Source organism: Delphinus delphis, chromosome 17 (genome assembly GCF_949987515.2).
Source record: "Delphinus delphis chromosome 17, mDelDel1.2, whole genome shotgun sequence".
In the NCBI taxonomy this organism is placed as follows: Eukaryota; Metazoa; Chordata; class Mammalia; order Artiodactyla; family Delphinidae; genus Delphinus; species Delphinus delphis.
In genome coordinates, this window is record NC_082699.1 from 753,205 (window position 1) to 767,295 (window position 14,091).

At 49.8% G+C, this 14,091-nt stretch overlaps 1 protein-coding gene across 4 annotated transcripts in view; it reads right to left on the reverse strand.

The window, feature by feature from the left end:
- The window catches only part of PRKDC (protein kinase, DNA-activated, catalytic subunit), a 150,914-nt gene that overhangs the window by 48,581 nt on the left and 88,242 nt on the right, over positions 1 to 14,091 (reverse strand). For all 4 annotated transcript variants that reach the window (XM_060035361.1, XM_060035360.1, XM_060035359.1 and 1 more), the window contains 12 exons: positions 13,167 to 13,301; positions 12,770 to 12,889; positions 10,749 to 10,892; positions 9,320 to 9,471; positions 8,673 to 8,804; positions 7,620 to 7,731; positions 5,698 to 5,822; positions 5,441 to 5,590; positions 4,202 to 4,375; positions 3,594 to 3,692; positions 2,381 to 2,588; positions 340 to 529 (listed from right to left, as the gene is read on the reverse strand). In XM_060035361.1, the coding sequence (XP_059891344.1) occupies positions 340 to 529; positions 2,381 to 2,588; positions 3,594 to 3,692; positions 4,202 to 4,375; positions 5,441 to 5,590; positions 5,698 to 5,822; positions 7,620 to 7,731; positions 8,673 to 8,804; positions 9,320 to 9,471; positions 10,749 to 10,892; positions 12,770 to 12,889; positions 13,167 to 13,301 (1,741 nt within the window). The remainder of the gene's footprint in view (positions 1 to 339; positions 530 to 2,380; positions 2,589 to 3,593; positions 3,693 to 4,201; positions 4,376 to 5,440; positions 5,591 to 5,697; positions 5,823 to 7,619; positions 7,732 to 8,672; positions 8,805 to 9,319; positions 9,472 to 10,748; positions 10,893 to 12,769; positions 12,890 to 13,166; positions 13,302 to 14,091) is intronic.

A 14,091-nucleotide genomic window follows, 5' to 3' on the forward strand; every position in this document is an offset into this window, starting at 1 on the left:
TGAGGTAATAAGGGGTTTTAAACATGATGCACTGAACGAAACCAAAACGTATATGTACTAAGACTTTTCCTGCTTTCTCCAATCAGAAATAACCCTTTTCTTCCCTTTCTTGGCTGTGGTGGACACAGGACGGCCATCGGACTCCACGCTTCCAAGCGCCCAGCATGCCTGCTGGCTGAGCAGCCGTCCCCACCTCCACCCCCAGGACTGTCCCCACGGGACTCCTGCCCCCGCCCACCCCCCGAGTCTGCCCTCAGGAACTCAGCCCCCCTCCTCCTTCACGTCTTCTGGGGGGGCCCTGCTGCCCCGACGGCCGGCACCCCGCGGCAGACGCGTTACCTGCACTCTGTGTGGGTGTGAAGTCGAGCTGCTGCTGGGTGGCCCGGACCTGCCCGGCCAGCCCCCGCCGAGCCGAGAGGGGCCCATCCTGCGTCCGGGTCTGGAGCGCACTCTGGGAGGCCTGGGTCTCCAGGAACATCGGAGTGAGGACCGCGCTCCGACAGCGCCAGTCGGGATCAACAGAATACTCCTGCACACGAGAGTTTCAGGTGAAGCAGTGGCCCTTCTCAGCAACACTCAAATGCTTTATTTAAAATCTAATGGTCCCATCAGCACATACGTACTATAACTTCGTGTGTCTCCGTGAGAAGTAGCTTAAGAACCTTTTCAAACTGAGTTTTAACGGAACAGTTATCTGCCAACTAGACAAGCCCATCAGCACTGGGGAGGAAAAAACCCTTTCCTACTCCTCCGCACTCTGCATCCAGAGGCTCACTCCCACCCTCGGGAAACGCCTCAGCTCCTCTGAGCACCCAGACCCGACCCGGCGCCCAGACCGCCAGGCACTGGGGACACGGGGGTGGCAGGGCGGGCTCTGCTCCAGGAGCTCTGAGTCAACGTGCAAATCGCCACCGGGGCTGCTGGGCCGAGGCGCCAACGGGCATCTACGGGGGTGGCGGGAGGGGAGAGAGGAACAGCTACGTGGAGGCTGAAGGGACGAGGGTGCGCCGCGCGCAGGGTGACGCACAGGCGGTGTCTCAGGAAGAACGTGCGTGGATTCCAAATAACACCAGGAAGCCAGCACGCTGGTCGTCAGGGCAACGCTGACCAAAGCACAGCGAGACATCACCTTGCACCTGTCAGGATGGCTGTCATCAGAAGGGGGCCCTGTGCACTGCTGTTGGGGCTGTAAGCTGGTGCAGCCACCGTGGAAAACAGTGTGGAGCTTCCTCAGGAAACTAAAAATACAACTACCATACGATCCAGCAATTCCACGCCTGTGTATTTATCCAAAGAGAACAAAAACACTAATTTGAAAAGATACAGGCACCCTAGGACTTCCCTGGTGGCACAGTGGTTAAGAATCCGCCGGCCAGTGCAGGGAACACGGGTTTGAGCCCTGGTCCGGGAAGACCCCACATGCCGTGGAGCAACTAAGCCCGCGAGCCACAGCTACTGAGTCCGTGTGCCACAACTACTGAAGCCCGCGGGCCTAGAGCCCGTGCTCCGCAACGAGACACCACCGCAATGAGAAGCCCGCGCACCACAACAAAGAGTAGGCCCCACTCACCGCAATTAGAGAAAGACTGCGTGTGGCAACAAAGACCCAACGCAGCAAAAAAAAAAAAAAAAAAAAAAAAAAAAAGATACAGGCACCCTAACGTTCATAGCAGCACTATTTACAATAGCCTAGACATGGGAACAACCTAAGGGTCCATCGCCAGATGAATGGATAAAGAAGATGTGGTGTACGTACACACACACACACACACGCACACACAGACACGCACACAAAATGGAATACTGCTCAGCCCTGAAAAACAATGACATCCTGCCATTTGTCAACAACATGGATGGACCTTGAAGGCTACACGAAATAAGTCAGAGAGAAAGACAAATACTGTATGGTCTTATTCATATGTAGAATCTGGAACAAAAAACAAACCAAGCTTATAAAAACAGAGAGCAGACTGGTGGTGGTGAAGGGTAGGGGGTGGGAGAAATGGGTAAAGGGGGTCAAAAGATACAAACCTCCAGTTATAAAAGAAGGAAGTCCTAGGGTGCGATGCACACATGGTGACTACTGTTAACAACACTGTGCTGCGTATTTGAAAGCTGCTGAGAGAGGAGAGCTTGCAAGTTCTCATCACAAGAAGAAAATGTGTAACTGGGAGGTGACGGATGTTAACTGGATTTATTGTGGTGATGACTTTGTAATACATAGAAGCACCGAATCATTACCACATACACCTGAAACTAATCCAATGCTATACTTCATTTATACCTCAATTAAAGAAAAGAGAAAGACGTTTAACACTAGTGGACAATGTCTGCTGAGCAACAGGCAGGGAAAGCTCAGATCACAGGGGTGAGAGCTCACCTGAAACTCACACTCCGACAGAGGGTGCTCGAACACGGGACTGCGGAAGTCGGGGCTCACGCTGGTCATTTCAAGCAGAAAATCTGTCGCTAAACTTAAGAAGCGCACTTCTATCTTCGGAGAATATAAGGAATTTAGGGCCAGCAAGCGGTCCAAGGTGTTTGACGGCAACCTAGTTTCATGGCTCCAGAAGTTCCGAATCATTAATCTGAAGGGCAGAGAGGAAAGAAGAGAAGGAGGCCTGTACGTGTGCCCGGCAGGGAAGGCATCTCCCGCCGCCCCCCCCCCGCCCCCGCCAGAGCTCAACGCAGGGCAACCATAGGCAAAACTGTGTCAACAGGGTAAGCTGACTTACAAACAATGTATGTGCTGAAGGGGAGAAATATTCCAAAATGTTAGCATTATTTAGCAAGAGGTGAGACTAGGTGATGTTATTCTCATCTCTCTTACCTGGGAAGTTTTCAAAGATGAGAATACAACATTAGATATATTGAAACTGAGAAAACATTGAAAGAAATTACATATATAGTCCTTCATTGCCTTGCTAATAAGACAATTCACTCCAAAAGTCAGCGCTATACAATATTCAAAACATAATATGAATATAAAATATTCAAACCATTCTGGTTAAAAACCAGATTAGGCTTTATAATTTGTGAAGGTTTAAGAAATCCAAATACAATTTTTAATGAATTAAAAATTCCAACACAGTTAAAAGTCAGTTGATATACAGAATCATACAAAAAAGTCTACACTGCTCCTTGTGCAATGTAATGTAATTAGCCCTCGGGGAGAACAACCGCCCTCTCTCCACGTGTGATTACACTGTAGCATCCTCCAATCTCCAAGGTTTCAAACATGTCATCCGATACTGATACATACAGTGAGATCTCACTCTGGGTTAAACGGGAAACAATAACCCACTTTTTATTACAGATTTCTCATCTTGAAATGCTGTATGTCACGGCACAGCAGAGAGAGTGTGAACCCATGCCACTTTTTCAAGGCTTTTATGTTAAAGTAACGTGTCAGGATTTTTAGGTCTTAATATGATTTGAAATACATTTTTATTACACATTATGGAAGCAAGAGGCAGAGAAAACGCTGATACTGCAAATGTGCTTCCAACACCTCTGAAAGACCCCACACTGGCCAAGAACGAGACCCCCTGAGTACGCCCGCCCAGCCCAGCTGTTGCAGGAGGGGCACATACTGAAGGCCGGGATTCTCGTCGGTCAATCCTTGGATCAACACGTCTTTCGCCAACTTGAATACTTCTTGGGAGTCATCATCTGCCTGGCTCTCTGGATCTCTGAGAAAAGTAACAAAACGACAAATCCATTGATGCTCCTTCTGTTGCTTTTGTTCAACCCCAAGAGCACTGTCCAGAATTGAAGAAACAAAACCTGCCTCTTCCCGCGAACTTCCAAACCCACCCTCCAGCACCTGCACCCTGACACGGGCCCTTGGTGCGGCTGGGGGAACAGGGCCACAGAGACCCCATGAGGAATGGCGTGGTCGCAGCCCCAAAGGAGGAAACATCCCAGCAGCCCCTTTCCTTAATCTTGTCAGACTGTAAAGGGATAACTATGGAAACAAGTTACACTTTCAGCTCAACCCATAATGCCACGCTCTGAACATTTCCCACAGATAACACAAAATCAATTAAGGTAAGGATATATTTCAATACACTAAACTTGTTTCAGTTATTAATGACATATTTTTAAATACTTTATCATTCATCTTAATCGTTCCAGACTGCTAAAGGCACCCAAACGGTCCCCCAAAGACAGCGCCGTAAACTGTCAGAGCGGAGCTCACCGGTAGTTGTCGTGAACCCACATGAGGATACTGTACATCTGCTCCCGGCACAGAGCGGAGGGGTGAGACAGGAACTCCGCCACAGGGCTCAGGAGTCCCCGGAGCTCCACGGGCTTCAATCTTGCCATCAGCTTGTAAATTATGTCCAAACACACTTTCTGTCTCTCGTCGTCTCTACGGTAAGAGGGATTTTTAAAAACACACAAATTCGACAGTTGTTATTACTAGACTTTCAGATATGACAGGTAACTTTTTCTTTTTTGTGATGTTCTGTGTTTCAAAATATGATATTAGGGCTTCCCTGGTGGCACAGTGGTTGAGAGCCCGCCTGCCAATGCAGGGGACGCGGGTTTGTGCCCTGGTCCGGGAAGATCCCACATGCCGCGGAGCGGCTGGGCCCGTGAGCCATGGCCGCTGAGCCTGCACGTCCGGAGCCTGTGCTCCGCAACGGGAGAGGCCACAACAGTGAGAGGCCCGCGTACCGCAAAAAAACAAACAAAAATATATATATTATAGGTAATACTACACTTATATAAAAATTACATTCTTGAAAATAATTATCGCGGGCTAGATTATTAAAAGTGAATTAACAACATGGTATCTTGCCTGGATCCTAGAATAGAAAAAGGGCGTCAGTGAGGAAACTGCTGAATGCAAATAAAGTCCAGCCTTGTTCACAGATATGTACTAACGTTAACTCCTTGGTTGTGACAAACTCACCGTGATTATGTAAGATGGGGAACCTGGTGAAAGGTGTGTGGGAATCCTACGTACTATCTCTTACCTTTTCTGTAAAAATAAAATTATTCCAAAATAAAAAGTTCATTTTCAAAAACCCGGCGATGTCAAACAAAATAAGCTAAACAGAAAGGATGTTATGACTTTAAAAAATGGCTTCAAGTGCTAGTCACGCATTGGCGTGTCAAGCAGGGGGTTAAGTGCAGCCTGGGTCCTGACGGGGTGCACACCTGCTTCCTCGTGTGTCTTCCTGCTTAAATAAGCACCAGCTGAATGCTCTATACACAGCAGATACTTAGCAAGCACTGAATGGAGAAAATCAGGACACAACGACACGGTTCATCACTATGTAAAAACGTGCACACAGGCAAGACGAGAAAAGACGCAGATGCAGAGGGAACACACACCCACGTAGCGACAACCTACAAGTGCCTTGAGTGGAGGGGAACGGCTGAGCAAAGGGACGTTTTACGAGCCAGCTGCATCCGAGGACGCACTCACCTGTGCCTCATGAGCTGCGCGAAACCCCTGCTCTCTAACTGCAGGTACAGGTCCGCCCTCTCGTCTGCACGACACAGCACCACCTCCAGGCAGAGCGTCTTCATCACGCCGTGGGCCCGCGGCAGCAGGAGAAGCACGGAGCTCATGAACCTGGGCAGCGGGCAAGGTCGGTGAGGAGAGGTGGCGCTGACCCCCACCACCACCCCCCATACCCCCCCGCCCTGAGGCAGGAGCAGGGAGGCGGCGCTGACCCCCACCTGTCGGCAAGAGGAGGGAAGTTCTTGGCGGCTCTGTTCAAGCACACGATAAATTTGTCCTCCGCTGTGTGCTGATGCCGCTTCAACTGCTTTACCACCATTTCACACACAGACTCCTCCAGCGTCTGAAAGATTAAGCTTTGTCTCAAATACACACCAGGTGGGAACTTCGGTTAAGTACAGCGGCACAAGGTGGAGGCCCCGGGGGGCTCTGAGCACTGGGCACCTCCAGAGGCTAGGGGGCTGTGGCCACATGCCAGGCATCAGAACGATCAAGATTATACTTCCTTCTGACACCAGAACGCTGCCAGCAAGTCATTTGAGAAGCTGAATGAAAACCAGTGACTCAACGGTGCTTAGTGTTCACGTCTCTGGTCAAACCAGTTTCAGAGAACTCGAGCTGCACGCGCCCTGCCCATCCCCCTGCACCTGCCTTCCCCCGCCACAGGTCCCCGGCTCCCCCACAGCCTGTGCCCACCAGGGAGCAAGTGCCCAGCCATAGAACACGGCACCCTGACGGCATGGAACAACGAGGGAGCACAAGGGGTGCTCGGGACCGGAGCCCACGGTCCAGGGGCCAGGCTGGTCAGTGGTCAGAACACGAGTGACCCCTACTTCTGTGTTCCACTCTGCTTTCCAAACTTCTACACTAAATCAAATGATGCCATTTTATATTCAGAAAAGAACTATGTAAAACAAGAGGGTTTATCATTCCCATTAAGTTGAAATTTAAGTCATGAGAGATCAAGCCTGGACTCTGCCGTAATGTGCTCCACCCATGGTGAAAATTAAGCGTATTATGTAAATTGAAACCCACCATTAAAGGACATTAGAATCTTATCGTTACAAGATTGTGAATTTGAATACGTTTTTATTTTACAAAAATAGCTAGTAGTCCCCAAAATAAATTATAAGTGAAGTTTGATTTTCTTGGTGGGGGGAGGGCGTTCTATTTCCTTTTAGCTTAATTTAATTTTGCTAAATGTTCTAAATCCAAATAAATGCCTTACTGGTGAAATGGGCAGGGGTCCAATATACTGTGGGCGGCCTTGGTGCCCTCGGGACGCCCTGGCTTCTCCCAGGTCGCTCCTCGCCCTGGCTCCTTGCAGGAGGGGAGGGGACTGGAGACAGGAATTTGGGGACCACGAGCAAAGGCAGTTCTCAAGCCGTGAGGCCGGGGGAGCAGACACGGCAGCGAAGGAGAGGGCAGAGTGTCCTGCAGGCAGTGACAAAGGGCCGAGGACTGGTCCAGCGTGCCGTCCTGGGCAGGCTGCAACCCGGCGTCCTGTCACCGTGGGGGACAGCTCTGCAGGCCCAGCATGCTAAGCCACGGGGGACAGACACACGGTAGTAAGTCACAGCCTGCCATTTCCATACACGGCCCATGCGGTTCTACGCACGTCTTCATGATAACTTATGGAGAATGTGTGCCGTGCTTAGAGACGCAACCAGGCCCTTCCCACAGTCGTGCAGAGTGGGCAGGGCAGAGATGGAGAGCCCTTCCCTGAGAAGCCCTCTCCTACCCAACAGCTACATTACGTCCAAAAGTACAAGGGGAGGGCTCTACCCGTTTACTTCGCCTGAACCACAGCAAGGCTCTACCAGGGCAGTTTCTCCAAAAGGGACTCCTGAGGCCAAGTTCAGAGGAGTGAAAGCTGCTTACATACTCATATCCTGATTTTTACAATAAAAAGAAAGTTACCACCTTCACATGCTTTGCCAAGTTTCCAAGAGTCCAAAATAAAAAAAAATCACGTCTTTTTAAAAAACTGAGCACTGTACACAGTAGGAAAGAGAGTAAAATCATAATAAATCCAGAATGCCCACTTTGGTTTCCTAGTGTAGAGGCTACAAGTATCAAGGGCCATGTCAAGTCAAAACTGAAAAACAAGTATTTATATAAAAGTGCACAACACACTCACCTTTTCTTTCCCGGTAAGGTATCGAAGAATAAGTCCCAGAACTTCTGCTGCTGCCGCGTACACCTCTTTATATTTGACAAAGGACATGTTATTGACCAAAGGTTGGAAGTATCTACGACAAATGTAGAAAGTAAGTAAGCATACCACCACCCATCCCGTTGTCTGACAGAAGCGTATCACGACTTCACTCCCCACGCCCAGAGATGAATGGCACCTGAACAGCGGGCCCAGAACACCTGTGCGGCTCCAGGTGCAGAGGCATAGAAGCTCTGACACGGCCGTGGAGGCTCGGCCTGCCGGGCCTGCAGTGAAATCAGCTGCGACCTGAGATCTGACCCCGTTAGAAGTGTCTATACCACAGGAGAAGGACATGCAGAGACTCGGGGGTGGGGGGATGCTCCCCAGCCTCATGACAGCAGGACGTGAACTCAGAGAAGTCACTTGTCCAAAAAGTTAACCACTTCCCGTTGACCCTGTGTTGGGCCACACGTCCATCCGTGACACCAGGCGACTGGCGCCCCCAGTGCCGCAGAGGCTGACCCTGGAGCACCAATGAGAGAGCAAGAACTTCCAAAGAGACGGGAAACGTCGGCAGACAGGAACTCGACCAAGCAGCCAGCTCCTCTCTGTGCAGTTAGGACTGTCCCGCTAAAGCCCCTCCACGTGGACCCCCCGGGCGATGAGGGGCCGGAGGCTGCAGCGGTGGCAGAGCCACAGCGAAGGGCAGCAGGGCCCGGCCACCGGCTTCGCGGCCATGACCCTGACGTGAAGCTCTCCAGAGCTCATGCTGCTTTCAGGAATCAAGGGGGAAAATGTCGCTTTAGAAAGTAACAGAAAGAGCTAACACCGTGTCTGCCAAAACTGCGGGAAAAAATTACACTCATTGTTGAAAACTCACTTCCCTCATTCACTCCACTAACATATTTCTTCAAAATATTTTTAACATGGGTCCGAGTCCTTAAATTTACCAACATTAAACAATATTCCAGTCTCCAGTCTGATTCAGGTACACTCTAACCAAAAAAAAAAACAAGCCGAAAACACAATACTTACTTTACACTTTCTATGCCACATTTTGGGTCGTATGGAGGCAAGTCATTGGCCATTACAATTCCTAATAACTGAATTCCTATGGAATTGTCTTTAGAATTAGGGTCTTTACTGGAAAACTTTTCAAACATTAACCTGAAACATGAGCATAAAGGAACAGTATAACTCGTCACACATAAGAAGCCGGAAGACAAACATAAAACTTTCTGTGGCTAATTTTCAGGGTAAGAAATACTCCTTTTCCCACCCTCTTTGTTCACACCCAGGTTACTCTGCCTTTGCAACACAGGCACTAAGTACTAATTACCATCTAATTACTGGTCCTAATCTCCCCTCGGTTGACACCTTTCGGCAGTTTTAGTTTGGCAGTTTTAGTTTGCCCCAGGTTGTGCCGGCAGGAATCACCCCTGGGGGGCAGTGAAGGGCAGGGTAAACCCCACACCTGCAGACGATGGCCGCCCAGAGGTGCTTCTAGTAAGGAACGCGGAGCCTGCATTCATTAGTGGCAACATTCCACCTACCTGTAGATTCCACTTCGGATCACATTCCTCCTTCTACCCATTCAAGTAATTTTCACTGTAATCATCGCGCACAACGTGCTAGGTGTAAAAGATCTTTAAACGACACTGCAAAATCTAGTAGATTTATACCTGTAAGGGATGGATAAACAATCCTTCCAGCACTCAACAAGCGTCTTTATAATTTCAAGGTTATGTCGAAACACAGCTCTTTTTTGATGAAAAACGTGTTTCATTAGAAAATGAAGCAATCGATTTGCTAACACTTCATCTTTGGGGACCCCCTAAAAAGGTATAGAAATTCTATGTAAATACATAGCACTGCATTCTGGGAAAGCATTTTTTGACCCGAAAGTCGATTTATAAAAGAAAGCTGGCATTCAACGAGGAGTCTGCTTCATGGTTAAAAGCCACCTGTGCGACTGTAACTCGAAGGCTTTACCTAGCGGGCCTCCACCCAGCAGGCGGAGAGGCCACCAGGGCCCTGCAGCACCCCTGCCCCCACCAGACACTCGTACCCTCCCCAGGGCCTCTGCTGGGACCTCCCTATGGGGAAGATGCCCCCCACCCACCCACTGCGTTCCTCCCAACCCCAGGGTCCCACCAAACTGCTGGAGCCTTTCCGCTGGGGCTCCCTCTACCATGAGATGACACCCACATCTGTGCTGGCCCCCTGACCCTTGACCGGGGAGGCTGTTCCATGGGGTACAGGGAATGGGTGTCGTGGGGAGGGAAGACGCGCTTCCTCTGGTTTCAGCCTCTTGCTCAGACTACTGCAACGAGTGGTGAAAGGTTCACTGTGACTTTCACCCTGGCTGGTGCTCTAATCAGTTATCCTGACACCTGGCAGCTCACTCTCCTAGCCCAGCTGAACGCCTGACGTCTGAATCAACCTCTTTCAATGGCTCCTCAGTTAGACTTGGTTTGCTGCGAAATGAGACGGGCACATCCCGACACAAACACGTGGGACAGCTCCGTGGACACACGTTATGTTTAATTAGGGCCATTCCAAGACATCTTTCCATGAGGACTCTGGACACTATTAGTGCTGATGTCTTTAAGCCAGCGGGCAGAGCTCCAGCACACAGACCCACACTGCGCCAGGACTGGCCGGTGCCCTTCTCCAGGGGCACCTCCTTAGCAATCTCAGCCATCACAGGCCACCGTCACACTCTGGGAGTAGGGAGGCTGGCAAGACGAATGCCAGAGGCTCATGACCTCAGTCAGAGGAGGCGTTTTCAGAACCTCACACTCAGGGTCTACAGACGTTTATTTTACACGTACTTTTAATAAACCAATGATCAGTTTCCAAGTTCCTAGCAAGTTAAAGCAATGAGCAAAACAGCACAAATACCTGATAGTTTAAAACTAAAACCAAGGCTGGAGGAATTAACGAAAGCCGACCAAACAAGACACAACTGAGGCAGTAAAACGAAGCCGCCTGGGACAGCAGCAGCGCAGACGGGCATGACCCAGGCTGGAAACACCGAGGACGGACAGGAGCCTGGATCACACCCAGCGCTGCTCTGGGAGAGGACACCAAAGACGCATCTGCTCTCACCACAGGAGTTGCTACTCCCGTCCATGAAAGAACCGTGGCCACGATCTCAACCACCATGTAGTGGATCCCGCCCCCAACGTTGTTTTCAGAGACCACCAGCTGCAGCAGGGGGCCGATCCAGTGCTTCGCGTGAGGCCGGAAGACCTAGGTGAGAGTTCAAAGGTCACATGTCACAGGAATGCCCTGAGTAACCAAGACGTGAGTTCAGGAACATCACTCTACGTTACGACTCGACCTAAATTCAAAACAGGTGCAAATGCCAACAAGTATGCTGCTGAATTTGATTAGATTCTCAGCTGAAGCCTTTCCTCATGGGTCCTGAAAGCACAGCTCAAAGGAAATGGAGTCTTACAGATCTGCTCTTTGCTTAAAACCCTTCTGCTATACCTACGCTCGGAGAAATAAAAACGAAGGCATTCTACACCAACCTCTCCCCATCTGAGCAACATGCAGCCCTGGAGGATCCGACTTTTACCAGCTGCAAATGCACAGGGTAAATTAGAAAGGAGAATATAAAAATTAGGTGCATGAGGCTAATTTGTTTTTTCATTTCTTCCCATGCTGTAGAAGTCGTTCTGCTACATCCTACACACGCCCAAGATCTCTGAGATCCTAAGCGTCTCCATACACTCAATTCCATTTAATCTATTTCAGAAATTGCAGACTGAAGCGTAACTCAGACTAGCAACCTTCTTCCCCTCTGCCACCTTCTTTTTCCAAATGTTTTCTCATCTGCTCTCACAGCTTAAATCTGTGTGGTCGCAAATTGTTTCTGCTCATGTACTCCATAGGTGTAAAAAAAGTTTACACTCTCCACGTATGTCTACTGGCTTATTTATAAATTTAAAATATAAACTTCTTTCCTATATTATTAAACTGTAAGAAAAGGACAAATTTAAGGCTCAAGCTTTAAAAACAGCTGTAAACACAAGTTCTCATCTTTCCTTCCACAGGACAATGGGCCCCCCCGCCGGTCCCGAGTTCTGGGAGTGTGCGATGCTGCAGCGCCACCTGCAGTGATTCCAGAGGCACCCCATGCCACACGTGTAAGCACAGCCTAGCAGCCCCCTTATCGAACCAAAAACCAGACACCAGCTCCCTTCTGCCAGCCATCAAGTCAGCACCTACAGCAGCACCAGCTGGAAATCATGTGTGAACCCCAAGTACTGTGGGCTGAACTGTGAGCCCCAAAAGGATGCCGAGGTCCTCCTAACTCCCCGTATCTGTAAATGTGACCTTATTTAGAAACGGGGTCTTGGAAGATCGTCGAGTTAAAAAGAAAGTCATCAGGGTGGGCCTTAACCCTAAGTAACAGCGTCTTTATGAAAAGGGAAACTTTTACACATGAGGCAGGTGTGCACACCGAGGGAGAATTCTCGACCACCCACAGGCCAAGAGATGCCCGCAGCCCCCAGCGGCTGGGAGAGGCCCAGTCACAGCTTCAGCAGCAACCACCCAGCCGACACCCTGGCCTTGGGCTTCTGGCTCCAGCGCAAATGGGCTCCTGGTTTCTGTTGCCTGAGCCCCGCAGCTAGAAATCAAGTGTTACCCTGAGGGAGGGGCCCTGCTGCAGCCCCAGGCCAGGCCTCTTCTCCGCTTGAGGGCCTTGAGGGCCTTGCCGTCTGCTGCCTGGGAGGGCCCTCCTCCCAGCCCCCTTCAGCGGCTCCCTCTGCCTTTGCACAGCCCCCTCTCCAACGGATAAACACAGCAATGATATGCGTTACCGGGAATCTTTCCCCACTTTCTTTGCTGCTGTAAACCAGGAAGGCTGGCAGCCATAAGAAAACTGCCAACACATATACTTCCTAACACAGGTCACTTCTAACTCGAAAGAAGTTAATTTACGTGTTTTACAAGAAAATGATAGAAGAATGATGCTGCGCAAATAACACAAGTTGGCAAACTGATTCAGAGGATAACGCCATGCTCTGACCCTTTACGTCTTTCTTCACTGTGGGTATTTTTTTTAAGTAGATGCATGTAATTGCAAAGAATTTTTAAAGAAATCATAAATTACTTACTTCCTCTGTATTAATAACAAGCTTGGCTAAGAAGAGACGGATATTTAATGATACTGATGGATTTCCTAGTTTGTCGTGAAGAAATTTCATCCATGGAGGAAGACTTCTTGGCACTGAACCCTGAAATAATACACTCAAAATTACTTCAGTTAAAAAAAAAAAAAAAATTACTTCAGTAAGGAAGTGGAACCAAACAGCTTCGTATTTTGACACTATGAGACAACAATGACAGGGCAGGAGACGAGTGACAAGACATCACGTGTCTGAGACGGAACCCGGTTTAGGCTTCGATGTGAACCGCTCGCTCTCAGCGTGACAGGGCGAGCAGCGGTGAGCGAGACCGGGAAGATCAGTGCGCCTGCGAACCCACACTGCAGCCCCGGCTCAGCCCAGGCACCTCTTCTGGCCGAGTGGCCTGCAGCCTCTGCATGTGCCGGACCAGGGCCGCCATGGGGGCCATGCACTCGTGCCGATTTAGCTCGTCCATCTCCAGCTCCAGCACGTCGCCTGGGACCTCGGGGTCTGGACGCTCCTGGGGAGGGAGAGGCCGGTGAGGTGGAGGCCCACAGCGCGCTGCTCCGAGAAGAGCTCTCACGCAGGGGACCTCACGTCTCCGCGTGTCCTCGGGAAGTACCCCATCCCCCCGCCCCCGGCCACACTGGCTCTCCTCCAGGCTCGCGCTCAGGTCAGGGTGTCACTGCAGACACTGCTGCTTCGGACCAAGTTCAGTCGTGTGAGTCCCGACGGGCCCAGACCCTCTACATCTTGAGAGCCGCAGCCTGCATCATTCTTCGTTGCCACTTTATGTAGGAAGTAGAGCTACTGAAGTAGAATTATAGAATAAATTTTTACCGATTTTTCTCAGTACTTTGAAAAACTCTGTAAACTCCTTAATTTGCCCTAAAATTTCAATCAATAATAGAACAAAACTTTTAAAACATTCTTGATCCTTTTTAAGAAAAAAGAGCAGGAATAATCATTTTATAAGTGTGATGCTGAACTGAGGTTTTACATACACGTATGGTGTATTTCACACACACACAACTGATCTGGGTGGTTCCTAGCACAGATCGCTTCCAGGAAAGAACAGCGTAAGAAACGCTGAGAGCACAGTTTGGATAAAGGTCGGCCTAGGCTACTAAATGCTTGTGGAGAGTGGGCAGAAAAAGGAATAAAAAAGGCCCTAGTGAATTCCGTCATTCTGTCTGCCCTGGTGGCAGTAACTACTCCAGAACATCTCCCAAGACGGACAGCCCTGGACACGTACTCCTCTCACAACCTCCGTGCCCGTGGTGTCTGGCCCCAGGCGATGGGTAACGTCT